Source organism: Myotis daubentonii, chromosome 2 (assembly GCF_963259705.1).
Source record: "Myotis daubentonii chromosome 2, mMyoDau2.1, whole genome shotgun sequence".
Classification (NCBI taxonomy): Eukaryota; Metazoa; Chordata; class Mammalia; order Chiroptera; family Vespertilionidae; genus Myotis; species Myotis daubentonii.
Genome location: NC_081841.1, coordinates 1,591,733 through 1,617,521, shown reverse-complemented (window position 1 = coordinate 1,617,521; position 25,789 = coordinate 1,591,733). Strand labels below are relative to the sequence as shown.

Here is a 25,789-nt window from a genome sequence, read left to right as displayed (position 1 = left end):
ACAGACTGGTTTGCTGGTGGGCATACTTGTCTCCCCGGGGTGGGGCAGGGGAGCCACTGTGCCTTCCACCACCCCGGCCGGCACGGGGCGAGGCCGAGACGACCTGATGCGGTTTTAAGGCTGAATCCGTGCCTTGTCTGCGGGGTCCAGCAGGGGCTCTGGGATGCTGGGTGGACGCAGGAGGCTTCGAGGCGGCTCCCCGAGCGCTCTCTCTCGGTGCTTTCCTCCAGGCCGGTCCGGGGACCCTCATCATGGCCGCGGGAGCCCAGGACTTTAACCGGACGGAGTCTGATCGGCTGAATGAAATCAAAGGTCACCTGGAAATCGCCTTGCTGGAGAAGCACTTCCTGCGTGAGTACCGCGGGGGGCGGGGGGGCGGGATGCCAGCCTCCGTCCAGCCGGTCGGGACAGCTCCCCTGGACTCCTGTGGACAGCTGTGGCCCCGTGTGGCCACCCCTACACGCCTCTCGCCTCCCGAGTCCGCGTGGCCCTCTGCTGCCCGCTAAACCCAGCTCTGGCGGCGACGGCTGCTCCCTGGGGCAGAGGGAATGCAGCGTCCGGGGAATCGGATCATCCCAGTGAACCGGCGCCTGTGTCTCCAGCCTGTCGCACCGTGTGTTCTGTTCAGTGTCCGCCGCGAATCGCGAGGCACAGCAGGGACGTGTGTGTGTGTGTGTGTGTGTGTGTGTGTGTGTGTGTGTGGGCCGTGTTGGAGTCGGGGCTGGGCTGCTGGCGCTGCTCACCCAGTGGCTCCTGCCCTGGGCCTTGGGTGGTGACGCTGAGCGTTTTGAAGGGCCCGCGGGTCCCACAGACACGGTCTCGTTCCACGTGCTGCCTTTGATCGCTCGCTGCCCCTGTGTCACTCCTTTACTTACTTATTTTTACTTATGTTTTTATTGGTTTCAGAGAGTTAGGGCAAGGGAGAGAGAGATAGAAACATCAATGATGAGAGAGAATCATGGATCAGCTGCCTCCTGCACGCCCCACACTGGGGATCGAGCCTGCAATCCGGGCCTGTGCCCCAACCGGGAATCGAACTGTGACCTCCTGGTTCATAAGTTGACGCTCAACCCGAGCCATGCCTCCCGGCCCCCAGCTTTATAGGTGAGGAGACCCAGGCACAGAGGGCTAAGGAAATAGCCCTTAGGTGATGCCCTCAGCCAGGCAGACGAGCCCTGAAGCCACGCACGTGGCCCCTGCACAACACAGCGACTCGGGGTGTGAGCGACCCTGTCAGGGACATGCCGGGGGACAGGCAGCACCGCCCCTGAGCACCCTGAACTAGTCACGTGCGAGCCACGCAGGGCTGCCCAGGCCCAGGGGAAGGGCCTCAGGCAGGCCACCTCCTGCGGGGGTCATGCCCGGCTGGGTCTCCCTCCCTGCCTGTCCACGGGCACCCTCTGTCCCCACTGGGATGGTCTCCCTCCTGTCCTGTGTGTCCCTGGTTGTTCGCGCACTGAGTGTGGTCTGAGCCGCAGCCGTGGGCACCCTGCTCCCAGCCACACGGGCCCGGGCCTGCAGGTGAAGGCGGGAAGCCTCGGGTGTGCGGCCGCCTTCTCCCGGGAAGCGGGTGCCGTGTGTCACTGCATTTCTGCACGTTGTCCCCCCGCAGGCCTGCAGGCCTGTCTTCCCCCCAACCCCTTTCCTGGTCAGCACTCCCCTCTGCAGGCATGTGCGCACATGTGTGAGTGTGTGTGTGTTTAACTCAGTGTGTGCACACGTGTGTGCAGTCAGCTCTCTATGTGTATATGCATTGTTAAATCTACATGTGTGCAGTTAACTCCATGTATGTGCATGTGTGTTAACTCCGCGTGTGTGCAGTTAACGCTGCATGTGTGCTATTAACTCTGTGTGTGTGTATGTGTGTTAACTCCGCATATGTACACGTGTGTGCACAGTTAACTGTGCATGAATGACTGTGTGCACTCTGCATGTGTGCACGTATGTGTGCTGTTAACCCCGCGTGTGTGCACGTGTGTGTGCTGTTAACTCCGCGTGTGTGCACGTGTTTGTGCTGTTAACTCTGCGTGTGTGCACGTGTGCAGGTGTCTCCCACGCGCCTGAGGTTGTTGGCAAACTGCTGGGGGGCGGGCGCAGCCGGTCTGCCTGAGCTGCAGTCGGTGCTGGGCCTGCCTGGCCAGTCCTCTCTCCTCTGCCTGTGACCTTGCTTGTGCCGGGCCCGCAGGGGGACCCGTGTGCACGGAGCACAGGCCGCTCGGCCAGTGCTGATGGGAGCCCGTGTGCGGCGCAGCCGGCAGAGTCGCCGAGCTTGGCAGTGAGCCTCGTGAACGTGGCTGTTGCGGGTCCAGTGGCCAGATACTGGCCATGGCACAAGTCTCCGTGAGCCAGCACAGCCAAAGGCCGTCAGCAAGTGGGGCAGGGTCTGTGAAAGCCTCTAACTGGGGGGTTACCAGGCAGGGCAGTGGGGAGAGAGTGTCCACCAGGTGGGCAGGACCGCCGCGACCCACGGGGACCCCGTGTGGGGCCGCCTGGATCCGTGAGGAAAGGAGAAGAGGCTCCTGGCCACGGAGCTGCGTCGCTGGTGCCCTTGGGCCAGCCCTGTGGTCCCCGCTCCGTGTTCGGTCGGCGAGTCCATCCCGCGGCCCCGGGAGCGTGCGTGACCGTGGAGAGCTTCGTGCACAGGCTCGGGGGGCACTGACGGGCTTTCTGGTTTTTCATCCTTACCCGAGGGTGTTTTACACCGATTTCAGAGAGAGGAGGAGAGAGGGAAACACCAATGTAAGAGAGAGACGTCAGTCGACTGCCTCTGTGTGTGCCCTGACTGGGAGTCGAACCCACAGCCTGGGTGTGTGCCCTGACCCTGGGTCGAACCCTCAACCTGGGTGTGTGCCCTGACCGGGGGTCGAACCCACAACCTGGGTGTGTGCCCCGACCAGGGGTCGAACCCACAACCTGGGTGTGTGCCCCGACCGGGGGTCGAACCCACAACCTGGGTGTGTGCCCCGACCGGGGATCGAACCTGCAGACTTCCGGCTCCAACCCACTGAGCCTCGCTGGCCGGGCCAGGAATTCCTTTTGATTGATGGAAAATTTCAGAGAGAGACACCAAGAGCGAGTCGTGTTCTCCCCCACGCACCACCCCCAGCTTCCGCCGGAGTGTGAGCCGGGCCAGGCCCCTCTGTCCCCTGCACCCCACGGCCCCGCCCCCAGGAATCCCTGCACACCCTGTCGTGTCATCTGTAAATATTTCATTAGGCAGCTCGCTGTGTTTTAGGAATGAAAGCCGCACGTCTAACATTACCACGGAAAACACCACAAGTTTTTCTTAATGTCCTCGGCTTCCCACGTAAGCTCACATCTCCCAGCCTCCTCCACATCCTCCGTCAGCAGCCTCCGCGCCGGACGGGCAGCTGCGTCCCTTCAGGGGCTCACCCGCTGGTTCTCTTTCGGCCCTTTGTGGGGGGCCAGGCTGTCTGTGGGGGCCGGGCCCTCTGTGGCTTTGCTCAGCGTGTCCCATGGATTCCACACGTGACCTGTCATGTCCCCGTCCCTCTGGGCTGATGGGAGGAGTGACCTTGGGGGGAACCCTTCCTTGGGGTCCCCACCTCTATCGTTATGGCTTCGTGCCATCACCTCATGAGAGGTTGCGAAACAGTGATTTCGACTCTGCCTCCTTCCTTCCAGCGTGTATTTCATTTCCCGTGCCACTGGGTGGCCCCGCGCAGGCACGAGGTCCCCGGAGTTCCAACTACTTCACGTGTGTTTCCTAAACACACGCATGTCCTCTTGTCTAGATAGTGCGGTCATCAGCGTCGGGAAACGAAGGTTTATAGGGTGCAGTTGTCTAACCTGAGCTCTTACTCTAACTCCCAGCTTGTTCCCATCGTGTCCTTTATGGCAAAAGAGAGCCGGACCCCGTGGCACACGGCGGCCTTGCCTCTTCTCTCCTGTAGCCCGAAATGGATATATTTCCCATTGGCGTTTTTAGAGCGATGTAAAGGAGGTGGGGGAGAGAGAGAAGCATCAGTGTGAGAGACACATTGATTGGTTGCCTCCCGAATGCACCCAGACTGGGGCTGGGGATTGAGCCTATAATTCAGTTACATGCCCTTGGCCGTGAGTCGAACCCGAGACCCTTCAGACCGTGGGGCGACGCTCTAACCACGGAGCCACCGGCCAGGGCTGTCTGATGTTCTGAAGAGCACAGGCCACTGTTTTGTAGTGTCCTGCAGAGAGTGTTTTCCGGCTCCGCCCAGGGCCAGGTCTTCGGAGGATGACAGAACCCAGTCTGGGGGAGAGTGAAGTCGGAGCTCTGCGACCTCTCATGGCCTCCCCCTGGGCCCCACCCCACTCAACACCTCACCAGCTCCCCGGGCTGTGGGAAAGGTGGGTGTGGTCCCCACTCCCTGGGGGCGCCCCTGAGCTCCCGTGCGTGCGGGCAGCAGGCAGAAAAGCTGCCAGGCCAGCATGCCCTCCCCATCCTCTGCCACCGCCCGGGGTGTCCCCTCCTGCCGAAACCCTCACCTTCATGGCCAGGGGCGGGCTCTCTAGTGCCACATGGGGAGTGCCCTGACATTCCAGCTCCATCCACATTGTATCTCCCATTGGACCCCTGTGAGAAGGAGTGAAAGTAGCTGCTGCCCAACCTAGGAATTCCCACAGCTTGGGCCCAGGGCCTGGCACCTGGGGGCGCTCAGTGCACATCCGGGTGGATGGATGGATGGATGGATGGATGGGTCAATGGTAGGTGGGACCATGGGTAAGTGGATGGATGGATCAATCAGTGAGTAGGTGAGTGGATGGATGGATGGATGGATGGATTAATGAATTAATGTGCAGGCCTCTCACCTGGCCAGGCGGCGGAACCGCCTTTGAGGGCAGGGCCTGCGTGCAGTGCTGGCGGGAGGAGTTTTAAGGAACATCAGTCACTGATGTTGTTTCTGGCGGCGCTGGCCGGTCGGGGTGTGCGCCAGGCAGGCTCCTGCTGGAGGCTCTGTGTTCCCAGGTTGAAAACGCCTGGAAGCCGTGTTCCTTCCTGTGCCTCCTGGGAGCTGGCGGGGCTGGCCGGCCGGCTGCCGTCGCGTGAGCTGAGGCCTGCCTCCCTCCGAGTCCGGGTGCTGGGGGCTGGGGAGGGGGGTTCTGGAGACCCGGGCCAGCTTGCCGACCCGCCCTCCTCCCCACCCAAGGCTGGAGCAGGTGGGTGGGCCCCTCGTGGGGAGCGCCCCCGACGTGCTCTGCCCTCCGGAGCTGGGTTCCTGCTTTGGGGGCTCCATGCCAGGGCTCACTGTGCCCCGTCCTTTGAGAGCCGTGGCCGGCGGTCTCCACAAGCGTGGGGCTGAGGTAGGACTCACGTCCTCTCCTCGGGGCCCCTCAGGCTCCAGCCAGGGCGGGGCCTGGCCTGCTGGGCCGGGGTGCAGGGGGCTTTCAGGTGAGGAAACCAAGCTGTAGGTGCCGGGCGGACATCTCTGTGGGTTCTCTGGGCTCCCATCTCCCCACCACGTGCTGCTGCCCAGCTGCTCTCCTGGGAGGTGGGGGGTGGGGAGTGGGCAGGCGCAGGCCGGTGCCCCGGGGGCCATCCTGGCTTCCCTTGGATGCCGCAAAGCTGGCGGCTCGCTCTGCTCCCATGGGTGCCCCGTCGAGGGGGAGCGCAGTGAGGGACTCATCTCTTACGGTACCAGCTTCTCCCTCCGGGGACACCCTCTGGTCCTGGAAGGTGTTGGGGTCCTGACTCATTCCGGGGCCGGCATTGTGGCTCTCCTGGCCTCCCCCAGGCTTCCCTCCACCTCCCCGCCGGCTGGCCCTGTTGTCTGTGCCAGGTCAGCAGCTGTTGCGGAGCCCTGAGTCCCTGGTGGCCAACACCAGACATTGAAAAATGGCCAGGCACCCGGCACTGTGCGGAGGGACCAGGCCAGCCCTCAGCCCCCAGGCCAGCCCTCAGCCCCCAGGCCAGCCCTCAGCCCCAGCCCTCAGCCCTCAGCCCCAGCCCTCAGCCCTCAGCCCCAGGCCACGGCGCCTCCCGCCCCTCAGGGCTGGGACCTGTGGTCTGAGGCACAGGGGTGTGGCGCCTCCTCCTGGGCCCACTTGTGACTGAGCCACGGCAGCTGTGAAATAACGTGCGTCCTGGCCACCTGCACAGGAGGTGGGCCCAGCACAGGGTGTCCCGGGATGTGGGGCAGGGGCTCAGGGGAGCAGCCAGTCGGCTGCCGTAAGGATGTTCCCCGGAGGCGCACGCTCAAGGCGGCTTCTCCACCCGCCCCTGTCCCAATGAGAGCTGAAGTCTGCCAGGGCGTGTCACGGGGCAGCACTGGGGGTGTTGGGGGCACAGCTGGAGGTGGGGTTGTGAGGGCCATTTGATCCGATAAAGGGTCCCTTCTCTGTAGATCCTGGGCCAGGTGCAAGGGGGCCATCCCTCCCCGGGCCCCTCGGGCTCCTGGGACCCAGAGTTCGGGCTCGGGGGGAGTGTGGTGGCCAGAACCCTGTGCTCTTCCCAGGAGTCCCCGTGCTGGTCACCAGGTCCTGTGGTGTCACCTCCATGGCAGAGGGACCTGGGGGGGGGATCATCCTGGTTATGGGGGGGTCCTTGTGAGAGGGAGGAGATGTGACGATGGGTCAGAGGTCAGAGTGAGGTCATCGCTGCCTGGGGTCACCAGGCAGGCATGCAGGGGCTTGGAGAGGCTGGATGAGCCGGAGGCATTTCCCTGGAGCCCCTGGAGGAGCAGCCTGCCGGCATCTGACTGTGGCCCCCGAGACCCGTTTTGGGCTCCGACCTCTCAGCTGGGACAGGATCACCTGCCCGTTACAGCAGCAGCGGGAGCGGGCACAGGGCTCACAGGGGCTCCCACTGCCCTGAGTGGGGCCACCCCAGCCCTCACCTGCAGGAGACCCTCTGGCCCCTCCCCGATGGAGCGGGGCGTCTGGTCCAGGGCGCTGCCCGTGGTGGGTGGGTGCTGCTCTGCCTGGCCGTCGTGGCATCTGCGAGACGCTCAGGATGCCGGTGGTTCCGTGCTGCGGCCGCGGGGCCCGCGCTCTGCAGAAGGAGGTGTGTGGCGCCGGGAAGGCCTGCGTGGGGCCTGGAGGCCGAGGCAGCGGCCAGGGACCTGGTGGCCGGCGGGAGGCTGGGGAGAGGAGCCGCCTTCTGAGCCACAGCTCAGCCTGCGGCCGCAAAGTGGCTCCTGTTTCTTTCTCGCTGCAGAGGAGAGGAAGCCGGCCGCAGGCATTGGCAGCGCCTGTCCTGTGCGAAGCGCCGGCTGTGGTCTGTGCAGCCGACCTAAATGTGTCACTGCCGGGAGGGAGCACGCCGCCATGTCCTTGCGGAAGCCAGAGGAGCAGGGAGCGCGCTCAGGGGAGCTGTGGGAGGGGCGGCCGATTTAGCTGTTTGTGCCCCGGGGAAGGGGCGCTTGGCAGGGGCACATCTTCTCGCAGCTTTGCCGGAACTGGGATAAGCAGGTTCCCAGGCTGCGTCTGGGCCTGCTGTCCCTGGAGTGCCGGCCTGGAGTGGCCACTGCTCCCTTCCTGGCTGGGAGCATGGCCTGAGGAGGGGGCCGCGGGACCTGGGGGGGAGCATGTTGGTTCAGCTCTGCAGACCCAGGGAAGGGACAGGGCAGCTCTGAGGGGCTGAGGAGGCCTGGGAGCCCCGCCCCCCCCCCCCCCCCCCCCCCCGTCGCAGCCCCGGGTGTGGGCGTGTCTGCCCACTCAGAGGCAGGCGCAGTGCCTTCCCCGGGTCGGGCCCGATCGCTGTCCACGTGTTCACACCCAGCCCTCGGCCGGTCTGGCCGCCACGGGTGAACGTGGCTGCGCGTTGGCTTCTCTGATGAGGGACCTGGGCAGGGAGTTCAGGGGCAGCCGTGTTCAGGAACACGTGGTTCCCTGTCAGGGATGCCGGCAGGACCGGAAGGAGGAGGCATGGGGCTGCGTGACCTTCAGACGGGACGGCTTCCCGTGGGAGCGGGTGGCGTCCCCGGGGCCTGTTCGGGAGGACCTGTTCCTCGCGGCGGGGCGCTGGGGGGCCTGGGCCCAGATGCCTGGAGCAGCCGAGCCCAGCAGGCGGGGACAGGAGGAGTGAGCACTCCAAATACTGACTGAGGGGATGGCCGGCTCTCTGCAGATCTGAACACTTTCCCTTGGATAGTGACCAGACCCAGCCAGTCACGGGCTCCCCAGATGGGGGAGGGGGTAGGGATGTCCAGGTGCCTCCCTCCTCCCGGGGCACCCGCCCAGGCCGGGGTCTCCTGACCGCAGGCCTCTCCTCTCTGGTCTGGCCCCGGTCTGTGTCCGTCAGACAGGGCCCTGCATTCAGGCACAGCGGCTGCTGCAAACTGGCCCGTGCCAGGGCCTGGGCTGTAGGTCAGGGTCTGGAGCTGTAGGTCAGGGCCTGGGGCTATAGGTCAGGGCCTGGAGCTGTAGGTCAGGGTCTTGGGCGTGGCCTTGTGTCCCCAGGTCTGGTGAGGTGGCCAGGCCAGGAAGAGAAGCTGCTGCATACTCTGAGCATCTGGCCGTCCTGCCCAGGCCAACGAGGGTGTCACTGACCTCAGTGAGGGGCAGTGGAGGCCAGCCTGCAGCCCTGGTCACTGGTCAGACCTCGAGGCGAAGTCCTGGCTCTCACCGGGGGCCCTCGTCACCTGAATTCGGTGAAACTGGTCACGTTTCTGGGTCTCAGGAATGCCTTTCAGGACAAGAGCAAATGTGGCTTTTCCTGTGGGAATTCCCGTTTGCAAGGCCTCAGCCTGCCAACCTCGCTACCCAGGTGACTGTGACAGTCACCCGCGCACTATGTGGGTGGTCTGTGACCGTCACCCGCACACTGTGTGGGTGGTCTGTGACCGTCACCCGCGCGCTATGTGGGTGGTCTGTGACCGTCACCCACGCGCTATGTGGGTGGTCTGTGACCGTCACCCGCGCGCTATGTGGGTGGTCTGTGACCGTCACCCGCGCGCTATCCGGGTGGTCTGTGACCGTCACCCGCGCGCTATGTGGGTGGTCTGTGACCGTCACCCGCGCGCTATGTGGGTGGTCTGTGACCGTCACCCGAGCGCTATCCGGGTGGTCTGTGACCGTCACCCGCGCGCTATGTGGGTGGTCTGTGACCGTCACCCGCGCGCTATGTGGGTGGTCTGTGACCGTCACCCGCGCGCTATGTGGGTGGTCTGTGACCGTCACCCGCGCGCTATCCGGGTGGTCTGTGACCGTCACCCGCGCACTATGTGGGTGGTCTGTGACCGTCACCCGCGCGCTATCGGGGTGGTCTGTGACCGTCACCCGCGCGCTATCGGGGTGGTCTGTGACCGTCACCCGCGCGCTATGTGGGTGGTCTGTGACCGTCACCTGCACACTATCGGGGTGTCTGTGATTATAGCCTGGACCGTGGCCACCACAGGCCACGCTCAGCTGATGCTGTCCGGCAGGAACAGGACTAAGCTGAGCCTCGGCCTGTGCAGTGACCCTGGCGCGGCGAGTGTCCTGCCCTCTCAGTCGCTGTGTGCCTGTCAGGTGCTTGTGGGCGAGCTCATTCCTGACTTTTCCAGCTTCGGGAGGAGCTGCATTCCTTGGCTCCTGCCCCCTCCTTCCGACTCAGAGTCAGCAGGGGCATCTTCCAGGCTCTCTCTGACCTCTGACCTCTGACCCCCCTCCCTCTTACGAATTCACGTGATCCAGAGAATCCAGGACACTCTCCTGAGATCCTTAACGTCATCGCCTTTGCGGAGTCCCTTTGTCCACGTGAGGTCACAGCTGTGTCCCTGTCAGGCAGCCAGGAGCTCTGAGTGCCCGCAGACGGCTCACCTGGCGCCACGCCGCTGGAGGCAGTGGCCGGGCGGGGCTCACCTGGCGCTTCCCGCCCCACAGAGGAGGAGCTCCGGAAGCTGCGGGAGGAAACCAACTCGGAGATGCTGCGGCAGGAGCTGGACCGCGAGCGGCAGCGGCGGATCGAGCTGGAGCAGAAGGTGCAGGAAGTGCTGAAGGCCAGGTGAGGGGGCGGGGGCTCCTCTGGACCCCCAGGCCCCGCTGAGGTTTGCCTGGAGCAACACCTTTCCCACGTCCTGGGGTCCCCGCCGGACTGGGGGCGCTGGGAACCAAGGGTCAGTAGCCCAGGCCAGCACAGAGCGGGTGGGTGGCTGTGGCATGGAGGAGGGTGTGGGCCAGAGCCCGGGACAGACACCGCCCGAGGGCCGGGCGCTTGGCCGGCTGCTGGAGCCCAGCTCTGTCAGGACCTTCGCCGAAAGGCAGGCGGACAGTCAGGATCCAGCTGCCCTGGGAGAGGGTTCGAAGCTGGGGGACCGCTCAGGTGGGGTGTGGCTGGGCGGCAGGGACAGGAAGCCAGGCAGGTGGCTGGCACCGGCCTCACGGCCTCGCCTGGTGCTTGGGCATCCGGTGTCGGTGTCCGTACAGCGGCCAGTGAGCCAGCAGTGAGAGCTGCCGATTCTGAGCTCAGCAGCGAACAAGGAAGCAAAGTGTGAGAACGAACAGGAAGGAAAGACTGAGCCTGCACCTGCTTATCCGGCCCCTAACGAACAAAAGGCGCGCCTGCTGGGGCAGCTCCGCTGGCGCTGGGCCGCCCACGTGTCCCCTCTGAGCGGGACAGCCCGGCTCCGGCGCCCGCCAGGTCTGGACAATGGAGGCCTCACCCCTTCTTCCTCTTCAAGGACCGAGGAGCAGGCGGCTCAGCAGCCTCCGAGGAACCAGGCCCCGGTCGCTAACGGAGCAGGTGAGTCCCGCGGGCTCCCGGCTGGGGGCTGGCGCTGGGGGGCGATCCTGTCCCGGGGCCCACGTGCTCGTGCCGGGTCCCCTCCATCGGAACTGGGTTCGAGTCTCACTGCGAGTCGGTGAGTCGTTGCAGCCCCTCCCCCCCCGCCCCGGCTCCTGGGGTCGGGACTCAGACCCACTCTCGCCCTTTTCTTCCCGCCACAGCGCATGTCCGTTGTGCACGGCGCACTTCACACTTTCTAACTCACCCGGCGGAGGGTGGTGTGGGAGGACACGGGGTTTCCCTCTGGCTGTCAAGGGGCCTCCGTGGTGGGCCCTGGCCCCTGGAACTCGGACCCGGGACCCTAGACCCAGAGCCCGCTCCCACAGGCTGGCCGTTCACCGGAAGCCTAGCCTGGCCTGGTGGAGCACAGAGAGTTACTGGGAGGGTTAGGGTGACACACCACCCACTATACAGATGAGGAAACTGAGGCCCGGGGGGGCGGGGGGAGAAGAGGCCTCTCTCAGGGCAGGCGCCTGGCCGAGGCTGAGCTTAGTCCACAGCGGGGTCCCGCCCCTCCCTGCCCGGGTCAGCTGGGCTGCTCCTCTCCGGTCCTCGGTGCAGGACTGGCTGCATGTCCTTAGGACCCTGGTCCCCTTGTGTTCTCGGGCTCCGCGGCCGGCAGCCCAGGTTCCAGGCCAGGAGCACAGGGGGCCCCAGGAACCCCTCCTGTGGGCGTGGGCCGTGCCAGAGAAGTGTAAGGTGCAAGGCCCCAGTTCCGTGGGCCCCTGGCTCCGGCCTCCCATCCAGGCCCGAGGCCGAGTCCATTGTGATAGCTTGGCCACTGGAGCGGGGGAGGGGTGCGGGAGGGGGGACCCGGGGGGGGGACCCCACCAAGTACAGCCCCAGCATGAGGTGGGCGGGGACAGGTGCTGTGTGTGTGTGTGTGTGTGTGTGTGTGTGTGTTGGGGGGCCTGACCTGTCTCTGGGGGTAGGGACTCCAGCCCATCTGCTTCTACATTTTTAATGTTTTGAGTTTTGAAAACTCAAAAGAACATCCCATGGCACGTGGCTGTTACCTGCATTTCAAACACCCGTGTCCCTTGGTGTGTGCGGTCCCAGCTGCTTTAGAGAACAAGGCTGCCCCTGCCTCTCACCCTGTCCCGTGAGCACCCCAGGCCCGCACCCCCCTCTGTGCCGGGGTGGTCGCTGCAGAACCCTCCCACCCTCACCCTGGAGCCACAGGACGTGACCACCTCCTCCCTGTTCCCTCTTGCGGTGGCGGACACTGCCCCCTGCAGGCGGCCCCGAGACCTGCCTCCTGAAGGGACAGCTGGTGCAGAGCTTGCATCCTGCAGTCCGGCCGGGTTTCTGAGGCTGGTGGGGTGGCTTCCAAGCCCTTGGCCCTGGGTGCTCAGAGCCCACTAGTTCCCTGCACACCCCGCCCCCCACAGGCCAGTCCCCGACACGCCCACTGGCTGGGGCGCGCGGTCCCGGGGAGTGAGCCCGCCCAGCCAGCTCCCGGACAGACCCGTGTGCCCAGTAAGGAGGAGGCAGGCTGGATGTAGACCCATGTGGGCTGCGAGCTGCCTGGACCACGCCTGGCCCGGGGGCGGCCTCCACGAGCCGGGGCCCGTGTGGGCTGGCGTGCACTTTGTGGCGGGAGCGGGTCTGGCTCTGTTTTGGGGGGCTGAGCCCTTCATAGCCTGGTGTGGACCTGCATCCGCCCTGGGGCTTCCTCGAGCCCCCGCCCCACAGGCCCCCTGGCCCCGAGCCTCACCGGACGCCCGCCTGTGCCCGCAGACCGGCGGGGCCAGGGGCTGTGCCCCCGCGTGCAGAAGTGGTTCTACGAGAAGTTCGGGGAGTACGTGGAGGACTTCCGGTTCCAGCCCGAGGAGAGTGCGGTGGAGACGGAGGAGCCCCTCAGCGCCCGCAGGTGGGCCTCGGCGGCGGGCGCAGCCTGCGGTGGGGCTGCCCACGGCTGCGGGTTTCCGGACACTGTGCCGCCCGTGGGCCCTCACCCCTCCCTCCCTGTCTTTCAGGCTGACTGAGAACATGCGGCGGCTGAGTAAGTGCCGGCCACCGGGGGCTCTGCCGTCTCGCCAGGCACTCGCTCCCCAGCCTTGTCCTCCAGCTGTGGGGAGCGTGTCCCGGGCCCACCCGCTGTCTGTCCCTCGGGCACCTTCCCAGACACCTGCCAGGGCCCGGGGATGCAGAACGAGCCCCAGCCCCTCTCCTGCCCCGAGTCCAGGCGTGGGGGCGGCGGGCAGACGGCTGGTGCTTCCCCACGGGACACCAGGCAGCACCGCGAGGCCGGCCAGCGTTGGCCTGACTGGGCCGTCTCCGTCCCCAGAGCGCGGCGCCAAGCCGGTCACCAGCTTCGTGAAGAACCTGTCTGCCTTGTCCGACTGGCACTCCGTCTACACGTCCGCCATCGCCTTCACCGTGAGTGCTCCTCGCGGACGGGGGCGCCCTCCCGGGTCTTCCATGGGACCCAGCTGTGCGGGGGCAGCGCGGGGACAGCTCAGCCTCGGTTTGCCCACCCGTGAAGTGGGCATGGTGATGCCGCCCGGCAGGGTGGCTGGGAGGATCAGGGAAGGTGTGTCCCACGGCCGCTCGCGGAGCCTCCTGCAAAGGACCTGCTGTGCTCCGCTCTGCTTCCCGGTGGGCAGAGGAGACGGCAGTGGCCTTGTCTGCCTGTGGGGTCTGGGGTCCCTCCCCTGGGTGCCGGGGCCTGGGAGGGCTCCGGGCAAGCACGCGTTGACCTGGGCCGAGCCGGGCCTGTGAGCACCACTCCTGGGGGAGGGCAGAGGGGCCCAGCGCTGAGGGGCTGCCTCTGCGAGGGGCCGTGTCTTTGGTGGCTGCCCCACCCGCAGGCCTGCATCCCCTGGGCCCCAGGGCCGTCCGCCGGCAGGGGGAGGGGGGAGGGGATGTGGCCTGCCTGCCGGGCCCCTGACCGTCGCCCGCCCTCCTGCCCTCCTCCCGCAGGTCTACATGAACGCCGTGTGGCACGGCTGGGCCATCCCCATGTTCTTGTTCCTGGCAATTCTGAGGCTGTCCCTCAATTACCTCATAGCCAGGTGGGTGAGCTGGTTTGTTGTGTGCACGGGCTGGGCTGTCCCCCGTGTCACACACATCGTGTCATGCACACCTGACAGCCCCGCGGGCTCTGCCCGCGCACTGCCTCGTGGGTCCTCTCCCCCCCGCTCTGCCCGCACTCTGGCCTTGTGGGTCCTCCCCTGCCGGCCCTGCCCGCGCTCTGGCCTTGTGGGTCCTCTCCCGCCGGCTCTGCCCGCGCTCTGGCCTTCTGGGTCCTCCCCTGCCGGCCCTGCCCGCGCTCTGGCCTTGTGGGTCCTCTCCCGCCACCGGCTCTGCCCGCGCTCTGGCCTTGTGGGTCCTCTCCCGCCGGCTCTGCCTGCGCACTGCGTGGTGGGTCCTCTGTGGGCTCCGGGCCTCCCGCTGTCCTGGGGCGGCCATGGCGCCGGCTGCAGGCGGCTCTAGCCCCTCTGTGTTGGGCAAGAAAGCTCCCCCAAATCTCAGGGACAAAGGGGGGGCACGGAGCTGCGAAGGCCCCGTGTCCGGGCAGGCCCTGCCGCATGTGGGACGGGCGGATCCCCAGCGAGCGCCTGAGCGCCTGGTCTGCGTGTCTCCTCTTCCTGTCTCTGAGCCCCGAGCAAGGCCGTGGGGGGCTCTCTAGGGGGCTTTGTGGGAGCCAGTCCCATGCTACCAGGCCTGTCTGAACTCACAGTTGCCCCAGCACAGTGAACCCCAATTCCATGGGCCTGAGAGCCCCACGCTCCGCACTGGGCCCACGGCTCAGCATGCTCACCCCACATTCTCCCAGGCGCCGCCTCAGTCAGTGCTGGTGGGGGCCGCCCTCCAGGCCAGACACCCTCAGCGGCAGACCTCGCAGCGGCCTCGCCCACATTTCCTTTTTTAAAAAAATATATTTTATTCATTTCAGAGAGGAAGGGAGATGGGGAGAGAGGGAGAGAGACATCAATGATGAGGGAATCATTGACCGGCTGCCTCCTGTATGCCCCACACTGGGGATTGAGCCTGCATGTGCCCTGACCGGGAATCGAACCCTGACCTCCTGGTTCGTAGGTCGACACTCAACCAGTGAGCCATGAGGGCGGGGCCCTCACCCACTTGTGTTGAAAGGTTTCTTGTCCCATCACCTCTGGGGCTTTTATATGTGTCCCCCAGGCGGGCCCCAGGGGAGGTGAGAGGCGGGGCTCCCGCAGCCCCTCTGCCCAGGGCTGGGGTGCTCCTGCCCCTGGGCACTGGGGGGGGAGGCGCTGAGACGCCCTGTGACCGTGTGCGCTGTCCCCACCCACCAGGGGCTGGCGGATCCAGTGGAGCATCGTGCCCGAGGTGTCCGAAGTGGTGGTAAGTCCCGGGGTGAGGGCCTCGCCCTGGGTCCCCTGCAGGGCGCCCGAGGCCGGGTGCAGCGATGGGTGCCCGCCCGGAGCCCCGCCTGCCCGGCAGAGGCCGGAGGCGCCCGGTCCCGGGGCAGCTGCACCCTGACCGCGTGACCGCTGGTGCCCGGTGCCCTGCAGGCCCAGGCTCGCCTGCTCCCGAAGAGGTTGCCCTGCCCAGCCTGTTCTACTGACCCTTCCCAGCTGGGATGGAACATCGGGGGGCGGGGAGCAGCGAAGGGGGCCTCTGTAGCCCCCCACAGCCTCCTGGGCAGGGAGGGGACAGTGGGCTGGGCCAGCAATGTGTTGAGCAGGGTCAGCCCCGTTCGCAAAAGCTCCTTAGGCATCTCGCCTCCAAACTGCCCTGTGAATACTGTTCTGTTGGCGCAGCCATGCCACTCACTCACCCGCGCTGTGGCTGCTGTGGCTGTGTCGGGGACCGAGTGGCCTCAGAGCCCCCCGTTTGCAGTGTGGCTCAGGCAGAAAAGACATGTTGCCCTCGCTCTAGAGGGGACTCTAGCCCCTGGGGCAGAACCACTGGTGTGGGCAGGAGGGAGCCCTCAGTGCTTCCATGGACCTCAGCAGATGTTTGAGCACCTACTGTGTGCATGGAGCACGCAGTAGGGGTGCTGATTGTGGTGGTGCCTGCAGGGTTCCCTTAGGTCAGAGAGGATGTCTGGGGCAGGCCCGGGTCCCTCTGGAGGGTTTTGTCGAAAGAACTTAGACAAGCAGGGTGAGTCCGGCCCCCTCTGCCTCAGTTTCCCTGCCTGTAAAGTGAGTTGGGGGCACTGCATGGTTTCAGATGCACCTTCGAATGGAGCCGTTATTGGGAGCCTCGGCCCCGCCGGCTACGGGGGTGTCCATTGCCTGCCCTCCTGCCCTCTCAGGCGCCAAGGGGGGTGCCCCAAGCTGGCCCCTGAGGCCAGGTCCCCCGGGACGTCGTCCCTGGGCTGAGTGGGGGCAGCAGAGGGCCTGACCCCAGGCGGGAGGCCTCGTGTGGTTTGTAAGTGACATCTCTGAGCGTTAACCTCGGCGGCCGTTCCTTTCCCTGTGGCCCAGGAGCCGCCGAAGGAGGACCTGACGGTGTCCGAGAAGTTCCAGCTGGTGCTGGACGTCGCCCAGAAGGCCCAGGTGAGCGCTCCTGCCGGCCCGGGGCCAGCGCCAGGTCTGCCCTGGCTCCTCCGGCTCAGCTGACCTGCCGTTGGCCTGACGGGGTCCCTCCCCACCCCCGGCAGCCCCGGTGGGGGCATCACCCATTGGGACTGAGGGTGCACCTGGTGGCTGGAGCCCCCCCCCCCGGCCAGGGGCTTCTGGGAGGGACGCAGGACGGGTCTGACACCGCGTTAACCCACCAGTCAAGCCGGCCGCCAGCCCGCGCTCAGCCTGGATGGCGGGGCGGGACCGCAGGCTGTGGCCCCGGCTGTGGTCTCGGGGGGCGGCCTGGGAACCTGCTGTGGGACCCACGGCCCCGAATCTGTCCCAACCACAGTCGCTTCCTCACGCAGAACCTGTTCGGGAAGATGGCCGACATCCTGGAGAAGATCAAGAAGTAAGTCCCGCCCCGCCCGCCGCGCCCGGCGCCACCCGCGCCCGGCGCCACCCGCGCCCGGCTGACCCCGTCTCCCTTGCAGCCTGTTCATGTGGGTGCAGCCCGAGATCACGCAGAAGCTGTACGTCGCGCTGTGGGCCGCCTTCCTGGCCTCCTGCTTCTTCCCCTACCGCCTGGTGGGGCTCGCCGTGGGTGAGCAGGCGCGGGCGGGTGTGGCGGGGGGTGGGGGCCGGGAGGGGGGTGGCCAGGGTCGGTGATGGCCAGGCCTTGGGGGTGGTGGGGGCTGTGCAGTTTCATTGCTGTCCCTGGCACCCGGGCAGCACCCGAGCCCCCTCACCTGGGGGAGCCCCCGCCGTGAGAACCGCCCGCATCAGAGGGCAGCTGGGGACGGTCCCCCGGAGTTCACCTTCACGTCACCCTCGGGGACGGGCACGGGGACGTGTGGTGCGGGGGCAGTTTTATTGTTTGTCCTGAGCCACCACTGGGTTCGCAGAAACAGGAAAGTGGCCGCTCCCTTAGCCGGGGTCACCATGCCTTTTCCTCCCGTCCCTTCCCGGGGGCACCGTGCCAGACCCCACGGGGTGCGGACCGCCATGCCGAGCAGGCGGCGCCGTGGCGGGTCCTGGGTGAAGGGCTGTGTTCTCCTCGCAGGACTCTATGCCGGGATCAAGTTTTTCCTCATCGATTTCGTCTTCAAACGCTGCCCGCGGCTGCGAGCCAAGTACGACACCCCCTACATCATCTGGAAGAGCCTGCCCACCGACCCGCAGCTCAAGGAGCGCTCCAGCGCCGCCGCCGTGTCCCGCAGGGTGAGCGCCCGGCCGGGCCAGAGCCCGCCGTCCTGCGTTCACGCGTGGTCGCTGGGCCCATGTCCTTCCCGCTCCCCGGGCCCTGCTGTGTCGAAGGCGGGACCTACCGAGCCAGGCGGCCCCCAGGCCCAGGACCGGCTGTTGTCATGGCTACAGAGAGCCTGGGGCCTTGGGAGGAGGGTGCCCTGGCAGTGACCGCTCTGGGTGGGTGGCAGGTTGCGCTGTCCCCAGCTCTGAGGCTCGGGCAGCAAGGCCGGCCGCACCTGATGGGCCCTCCTTGGTCCCTGTTTTCAGTCACAGTGCAAAGCCACCTGGGCATCGACACTGTGTCCCGAGCCAGCCTACTGCTGCCCTCGGGGTCTCCGACAAGGGGGTTCTGGGCCTAGCAGAACTCCCAGGCAGGTCTAGGAGGCCTTCCTGGAGGAGGGGACACTGACTTGCAGAGTCGTGTGTGTGCGTGAGCTCTGAGGAGAGGGTGTTCCGTGACCTGTTGATGCTTCTGTGGGTGGGAGGAAAGCTCTGGGTCAGGGGGTGCCCGTGCTCCCCAGTTCTGGGACAGGAAGGCTTGTGGGGAGCCTGAGCTCACCAGTGGGGTGTGTAGCCAGCAGGCGTGTGGCAGCGGCTGGGCTCTAGGCACAGACGGAGGTGGACTCAGGAGAGGCACAGAGACAGGCAGCCCAGCTCCCTGACAGCATGGGGGGCCCGGGGGGTGACCTGTGGGACCCTGTTGGGGATCAGGATCCCCTCCTCGCGCTGGCCACGCTCAGGGACAGTCAGGGAGCAGGGTGTAGCCTCTGGGTGGAAGGCGGCCGCCGCGGTCGCACGGCCGGTCTGCGCTTGCAGCTTGCTGAGCTGTGTGTGGCCTCGTGTCATGTGGACCCGTTTCTCTCTTGTCGCGGTCACACGTGTGTCTTGTCTCCTCCGGGCCAGCTGTCAGGGCACGACAAGGTAGGGTCCGTGTGGAAGCCCCGCTGTGGCTGGTGCTGTGCGTTGCTGTGTCGTGACTGACGTTTAACGTTGCTTCGCTGGCCTGTCCGCCACCAGCTCTGGGTCTGAAACTGCACCTGAGCTGCCCCGGCGCCCAGCTCTCCCCTCCCCCAGCCCCGCGTGGCTCAGGGGCCGTGTGCGGGGTGCAGGCTCCTGGGGGCGTCCGGGGTGTGGACGTCGCCAGGGGAAGCGGGACTGTGTGTGCAGCTGCCGGGGGGAGGCTGTGCCGCCCTGTCTCCCTCCGCGCGGGCATGGCTGACGGGGCGGTGCCCTTGGCAGCTGCAGACGACGTCCGCGCGGAGCTACGTGGCCAGTGCGCCCGCGGGCCTGGGCCGGGACGAGGACGCCGGGCGCCTCCACAGCACCAAGAAGGGCAATTTCCACGAGATCTTCAACCTGACGGAAAACGAGCGGCCGCTGGCGGGTGTGTGCGCCCTGAGCCGGGACCAGCTGGCCGGTGGGGGGCCCCGCCCTGGGGGGGGCGATGGAGGGCTGCCCCCTCGTATGCAGACTTCCTGGGCCGCAGGGGGAGGAGCCGGTGGCCCGGCCCAGGCCCAGTGCCGGGGGTCCCTGTGCGGTAAACGGTTGCCCAGCGGGAATTGGGCAGGGCCGGCTGCGAGCCACGTCCCACAGGGTGGGCACTGCTGGCAGCTCCCTGGCGCAGGCCATGCCCATCTGATATGGAGGCCCAGATCCCTGTCCGCCCCCCAGGATGGTCTCCCATAAAACCCCTAAACTGCTGGCTGCTTGGGGGACTGGGCTCCTCGCATGTCTGGCATCGGTGGTGCGACCCCACTGGGAAAGGGGACCTGGGAGGGTGTCAGTATTGACTGAACCCTCGTCCTGCTGACCTTGACCATGAACCTGGGCCTCTGAGCCTCTGTTTCATTTTGCTTATTTAGCTGTTTAACCAGCGCCTTTCCTTTAAAAAAAAAATGTTTATTGATTTCAGAGAGGAAGGGTGAGGGAGAGGGAGAGAGAGAAATGTCAACAATAAGAGAACCGCTGATTGGCTGCCTCCTGCACGCCCCACACTGGGGATGGAGCCCACAACCCGGGCACGTGCCCCGACTGTGACCTCCTGGTTCATGGGTCGATGCTCAACCACTGAGCCACGCTGGCCGGCTCTTTTCCTTTAAAAAAACAAACCCCCTGCGTACTCACGTGGGGAAGGACTCTCAGCGCACACCCCGCGTGGATGGCGTGGAGGTGGGGCACCCGTAGCTGTGGGTCCCGCGGGGGCGTTTTGGTGCGAACCGCGGTCCGTGTGCCCCTCAGTGTGTGAGAACGGCTGGCGCTGCTGCCTGATCAACAGAGACCGGAAGATGCCCACGGACTACATCCGGAACGGGGTGCTGTACGTGACGGAGAAGTGAGTGGCGCCAGGCCCACGGGGGACGGGTCACTGCGGGGACAGTGTCGGCCCCCCTCCCACCCCCGGTGTTCCCCCGGCGCAGCACCAGGACGGCCTGGCCGTGTTCCCCTGGAGGAGGCTGCAGAGAGCTTATCCCCAGGCCGCCTCCGTCCTGTGTGGGAGGTGGGAGCCCGCCCACGGCGGGGCTGTCAGCCGGGGCCCTGGCCAGCCGGCCCCCACACTCGGCAGCGGCCCGGGCCCGGCTTCCCTCTGCCCCTCGCTGAGGGAGCTGCCAGGGGGCCCCACCAGACCCCGGGCGCTCCTGTGCCGAGCAGGTTGGCGACCCGGAGTTTTAACAACTTGGGGACGAATCTCAGGTTCGGTGCTGAGCCACGGCCTTTAGTCTTTAACGCTATGAGGCTCTTTCTAAATGTAAAGTCTTTGTCAGAGGCCGGGCACCTGGCCGGTGAGAGGGCTCGGTTCGGGTCGCCCTCCGTGCCCCTGGGGGTGGTGGCGGCCGGCGGCCCCGGGTCAGCGCCGGCTTCGCTCTCTGTCCCCGCAGCTACTTGTGCTTCGAGAGCTCCAAGTCCGGCTCCTCCAAGAGGAACAAGGTCATCCGGCTGGCGGACATCACCGACATCCAGAAGGTGGGTGCCCTCTGCGGGCCGTCCTCCCCGCCCCCTCGGGGGACGCACAGGGGCGCCAGGCCGGCGCGTGTTCCTGGAACTCCTGTCCAAGGAGGCAGGTGCCACCTGGAGACGGCAGCGGGTGCAGCTCCTGCCCAGTCAGCGCCCCCGAGGCCTCCGTGCTGCGCCCTCAGCTCCTGTCTGTGTCCCTGCACCCGGCCTCGCCCCCTTCCCCCTTGGGGTTGCGCCTGGCGTCCTCACACAGATGGGGAGACAGCACCGCGAGGTGGGCCAGGCGGGCAGGGCCTGAGCCCCTCGCCCCTGAGCAGCCCCCTCACCCCCGCACACACCCCTCAGGGCAGGTTTAGGTGAGAGCCGACAGCTGCCCCTCCTCTGGCATTTTCTAGCCGGTTTCCCCACGTGTGGTCACATGGAGTGGGCGCAGGGAGGTGGGGGGCGCACACACTCGTCGGGGGCAGGGCCCGCCAGCTCCTGGCACAGACTCGGTCTTTGTCCCTGTGGCTGGGAGGCCAGGCCCGTGGCCCCACGGAGCAGGCCCTGGGTTTGGGGAGGCGGCACGGCCCCGTCCCCCGGGAGAGGCCTGTGGTGACCTCCTGCTGGTCTTCCAGTACAAGGTCCTCTCTGTCCTCCCGGGGTCGGGCATGGGGATCGCCGTGACAACGCCATCAACCCAGAAGGTAAGAGCTGGGCAGGCGGGGGCCCCGGGGCCAGTGCAGAGCCACTGACCTCCAGGCTCCAGCTGGGCAGGGGCCTGTGAAGCCTGCCCCCCCCTCCTCCCTCCTCCCTCCTCCCCTCTCCCCCCCTCCCTCCTCCCTCCCTCCCCCCCTCCTCCCTCCCTCCCTCCCTCCCTCCCTCCTGGCCACAGGAACCTCTGCTGCATTGAGTTTGTGGCCAGGAGGCTGAGGCCCGCAGGGATGACCCAGCACAGTTCCTGGGGAGGGCGGAAGGGGGGCGGGGGGTTGTGCTGGGGCCCATCCCCTGCCTCTTGCTCCGTTTCTCTGAAGTCTGGCCTCTGGGCAAGGGGAGCCCCCAGACCCCACGTGGGTCCCCGTGCCCGGCCCCCCAGGCCCTGCCAGCCGGCCCCCCGCTCAGTGCCAGCTTCCCCCGCAGCCGCTGGTGTTCGGCGCCATGGTGCACAGGGACGAGGCCTTCGATACCATCTTCAGCCAGTACCTGAAGATCACGGCGGGCGCAGCCTCGGGCAGCGACAGCTAGCGCTCCGGGCACGGGCGTGACTGACAGGGGAACCATCGGGCGCCCTCCTGACCTTTGGCAATAACCCTGGACCTGCGGCTTCTGTCGTGCGGACCTGCGTTCACAGACCCCGCGTGGGGGCGGGGGCGCTCGGACGGTGCCAGCCGCCGGCGGGCCAGGCAGGTCCCCGACTGCGGGCACAGGGCAGGGTCCTCCGAGGCCGCGGGAGGAAGACACACAGGACGCGCTGTCCCGTCCGCCAAGCACAGCGGCTCCTCTGTCCCCCGGGCAGGGCCGGCACGGCCCGCAGCGGCTCCGTGACCGGGCGCTCCCACCAAAGCCACAGCTGCAGGACGGCGATGACACGGCGGGCCCCTGCCGCGTGGCCCCAGAGCGCCATGGGCTAGTGTGGGCGCCGCGAGGGCCTGTGTCCGCGCCCGACGTGGGGGTGGAGGCTGTGAGCTGGAAGCACATTTCCTAACACTTTGCTCTTGGGAGGCCCAGGGGGCTGATGAAGGTGGGCGCCTGCGTGGCCGGCGTGGGCCTCCATGAGCCTCCTGGCCGGTGAGGAGGGGCCTGGGGCTGCGGGGGCACAGGCGTGGCCCAGGCCCGTGGTGGGCCCAGCCGTGCAGACACTTGGGGAAGTGACCGTGAGCAGAGCCTAGAGGTGTGGGCCGGGCAGTTGCTCCCCTGGCGTCCGAGTGTTCCTGGCTGTGTCCTGCGCCCACACGCACACCCACGCGAGCACGGATGGGAGCGAGCCCCGCCCTCCCCGCTGGTCTGGGCCCACCCTGCCGAGGACACCACAGCCCTGGTGGAGGTGGCCAGGCTCAGTGCATTCTGGGACAGCCCTGGACGCCAGCCCGGTGTCCCCATAGGCCTGTGGCCGCTGCAAAAACACGCTGTGGGAGTGGGCGGGTCACACGGCCCCCGGGGGTCAGCGCACGTCCCACACGGATTACTCCAGCTCCACCCGTCCCGAGTCCCTTGGGTGTCGGTGAGATTGTCGTTTTTTGAAGAAACAGATTCTATTTTTTACAGAGAGCAAGCTGTTCTTATTTTTGTATCATTTTTCAGATGTGATTTTTACCTTTGCTCCGATCCTCATTTGCTGGTTTGGGTGAGAGGTTGGTAGCATCGCTCCTGGGCCCTGGAGCACTGGGGGTGCCCCGCCAGCCAGACAAGCACACGCCGCCCCCGCGGTGAGGCCGGGGCCCGCAGCGCCCACCGGCTCGGGCACAGGTACTGGAAAGTGAAGGCAGGACCGTCTGAACCCTGGCTTTGCTCCCACGGTGGTCGCGGGTGGACCGCTCTCGAGGGCTGAGCCTCGGGGACACCCAGGGGCGCACCGCCGAGGGCTTCCCGTGTGGCGTCCACAGCGAGGCGTCGTGGGCCTGAGCTGCCCCGGGCTGGCCGTGGGTGGCCCCCAGGGGGCCATGGGTCAGCGCGTGCCTCTTGGCCAGCAGGGAGGACTGTCCCCGGCTGGGGGGGCCCTGCGGTCGGGAGGGGGGGGTGGCCTGCAGCGGGCGAGGGCTCCGCGCTCCTGCAGGGGTGGTGGTGTTGGAGTCCCTTCTGAGAAGAAAGGGAGATGAAAACTCACCACGTGACAGGGTGTGGCAGCCCAGCCCCCCCATGGAGGGCAGAGGGGTGCTGGGGTACAGGGTGGGGTCCCCGAGTTGCACTGTGGGCTGGCGGCGGGCAGAGCGCAGACCTGTGCAGGCCCCGGGCTCCCTCCCGCCCGGGGACCTGTGGCTTCACTGAATGTAAACCTGGGAGGCGTTTAATTTCTACGACTCATCCCTGGACGAGGGGGACGCTGACCTTTCTGGTCTGGAGCTCCTCTATCTGTTTGTAAATATCGCGACGTGCAACTTTGTTCACGAAAGGATTGTACTGTACGAGGCACCGATGAAACCCCTCTGTAACATTTTTTAAGAGACCTTGTTTAAAGAAGTCTTGTATAAATTATAATTTTTATTTAAATAAACCTGAAATGCTTTGTGCTAAGGCGGGGCCCGTGCACTACGGGCAGGCGGCGGCTACTGTCCCCGGTGGGCTGGGGGGCGGTGGGGGGTTTCGGCACGAGGCCCTTGGGGGGAGGGCAAGGGGGAGAGGGCGGTGGGGAAGGGGTGATGAGGAGGGGGCGGTGGGGAGGGGGCGGTGGGGAGGGGGCGGTGGGGAGGGGGCGATGGGGAGGGGCGGTGGGGAGGGGGCGATGAGGGGCGGGGGAGAGGGGGCAACAATGAGGGGTGGTGGGGAGGGGGTGATGAGGTGGGAAGGGTGTGATGAGGAGGGGCGGTGGGGAGGGTGTGATGAGGAGGGGCGGTGGGAAGGGTGTGATGAGGAGGGGCGGTGGGGAGGGGGTGATGAGGAGGGGCGGTGTGGCGGGCCGTGTCCAGCAGGAGGCTGGGACCGGGCTCGGGAAGCCACAGGCAGGACGGTGGCTCGCAGGGAGGCGTTTGCACATCCTGGCACTGGTGGCGGCGGGCAGGGGTGCCATCACCAAGGGTTATGGGGAGACAAAGCGCCTTGGGGTGCAGGTCCTGGCCCCCCCAGAGATGCCTTCTGGGGGCCGCGGGCACCTCTGGGACCAGGTGCTACTTGCAGCCTCCCCCAAGGTCTGGGCTGGGGGGAGGGGTCCCCGTGGCGCTCGGTGCAGCCGGCCAGAGACGGGGATTCGGGGTGACGGCTTCCTTTGCCGGCCGGCACTTTCATCGGTGCCTTGGACCGCGGTACGGACCAGCCCGGCTTACGCTGGTTCGACGAAGGCCCGGACCGGAGCCCGCCGGCCCTGAAGCAGCTGTGCTGGGCGCACCCAGGGGCCAGCCTCCCGCACCCCAGCCCGAGGCAGATGCCTGCCCAGCTCGCTCAGGAGGCGCCAGCGCTGGGGAAGCGGGCCCTGTGGGCTGGCTCCGCCTCATGGCGGGCGGCCTGCACCTTGCACATCTGTCCTGCGTGCTGTCCCGGGGCTGGGACGCAGCTGCACCCAGACCCCGTCCCTGGGGAGCCGGCCCCGCCCCGGGCGACTCTCCTGACCAGACACCAGAGTCTGGTTTTCTCACAAAATTAAACTTCCTGACCCCCAACCCACAGCTCCTGCTCCCCGCCCTCGCCCTCCCCGCCCCTCTTGGCAGCACACCCACCGCCTCCTGACGTCGGCCCCCCCACTTGGCCTTCCGTGGGGAGCGGACACGGACCCCTTCACACGGGTCACCCGCTCCCTGGAGGCAAGGGGGGCTCCAGGCCCCACAGAGCGTGAGCCGAGCCTAATCCATCCACAAAGAGCACACGTGCCTGGTCACTGTTTAAAATGAGCCGCATTAAAAATAAACATAAGCAGGTAGAAACGAGGTGAGCTGGCGGCCCGGCCCCCTGCACCGCGGAGTTCAACCTGTGCCCTGACCTGCGATGGCTCAGCATAGGGTTGACTTGTCGGTGGCGCGGAAGCCACACGTGCTCAGTGGGAACCGTCGTTCAGCACCTGAACTTGGACCTCCCCGGCTGGCGAGACGTGAGATGGGCTTTTGCTAATGAAAGTGCATTCGCGTCGGGGCGGCTGTGGGGCTCCGGGTTGGGGGTGGGCTGTGCCCGTGGGAGCCGAGCCCTGCCTTCCGCGGGGCGCCAGGGTCCGGGGAACTAAACCAGGCACCTCACCCGTCGTCCTGGCATCTTTGATCTGGGGGTGGAGGCCCGCAGGCGCCCGCAGGGGCCATGGCCCTGGCTGCAGCTCAGAAGGGTCACCTGGGAGGGGAGAGGGGGGCACGTGGGGGCCGACAGGAACACGGGACATGAAATCAGTGAAAATGGTTCTGTTCTGAGTCGGGCCCCCTGCACGCGCCTGCACCATGCACCATGAATTTCACAACAGCCGCCTTCTGCCAGTCACTTTATTACCGTCGTCTCAACACATCAGAGCACACGGCCACTTTCTAATCTTGAAACCAGCAAGACTAGAGCGGACGCCGAGCCACCCCTCCCGGCCACAGGACCGGAGGACAGGGTCGCGCCCGTCGGGGCAGGCGCTCCGCAGCGATGGGTCAGCCAGCGGCACAGGCGGTCTCGTCTCCGCTGCGGAGCCGGGGGCGCGGCCGGCCGGCCCTGCAGCTCCTGGGGTCACGTCACCAGCAGCTCTGCTCTTTCCTCCGAGTCCCCACGTGCCGGGTTGTGTCGCTCCGTCCAGCCTTCGCGG

At 66.7% G+C, this 25,789-nt stretch overlaps 1 protein-coding gene across 6 annotated transcripts in view; it reads left to right on the top strand.

Annotated features, from left to right (window-relative positions):
• The window catches only part of GRAMD4 (GRAM domain containing 4), a 55,239-nt gene extending 31,632 nt beyond the window's left edge, over window positions 1-23,607 (top strand). For 3 of the 6 annotated variants that reach the window (XM_059681377.1, XM_059681374.1, XM_059681378.1), the window contains exons 3-19: window positions 231-351; window positions 9,802-9,922; window positions 10,599-10,660; window positions 12,398-12,575; window positions 12,682-12,707; window positions 12,993-13,084; window positions 13,628-13,719; window positions 14,983-15,031; window positions 16,120-16,191; window positions 16,566-16,609; window positions 16,692-16,801; window positions 17,261-17,418; window positions 18,685-18,829; window positions 19,684-19,777; window positions 20,322-20,406; window positions 21,015-21,083; window positions 21,517-23,607. In XM_059681377.1, the coding sequence (XP_059537360.1) occupies window positions 231-351; window positions 9,802-9,922; window positions 10,599-10,660; window positions 12,398-12,575; window positions 12,682-12,707; window positions 12,993-13,084; window positions 13,628-13,719; window positions 14,983-15,031; window positions 16,120-16,191; window positions 16,566-16,609; window positions 16,692-16,801; window positions 17,261-17,418; window positions 18,685-18,829; window positions 19,684-19,777; window positions 20,322-20,406; window positions 21,015-21,083; window positions 21,517-21,621 (1,623 nt within the window). In that variant the 3' untranslated portion in view covers window positions 21,622-23,607. The remainder of the gene's footprint in view (window positions 1-230; window positions 352-9,801; window positions 9,923-10,598; window positions 10,661-12,397; window positions 12,576-12,681; window positions 12,708-12,992; window positions 13,085-13,627; window positions 13,720-14,982; window positions 15,032-16,119; window positions 16,192-16,565; window positions 16,610-16,691; window positions 16,802-17,260; window positions 17,419-18,684; window positions 18,830-19,683; window positions 19,778-20,321; window positions 20,407-21,014; window positions 21,084-21,516) is intronic. The other 3 variants (XR_009451079.1, XM_059681375.1, XM_059681376.1) reach the window with 3 other exon arrangements.
• The last annotated feature ends 2,182 nt before the right edge of the window (window positions 23,608-25,789 follow it).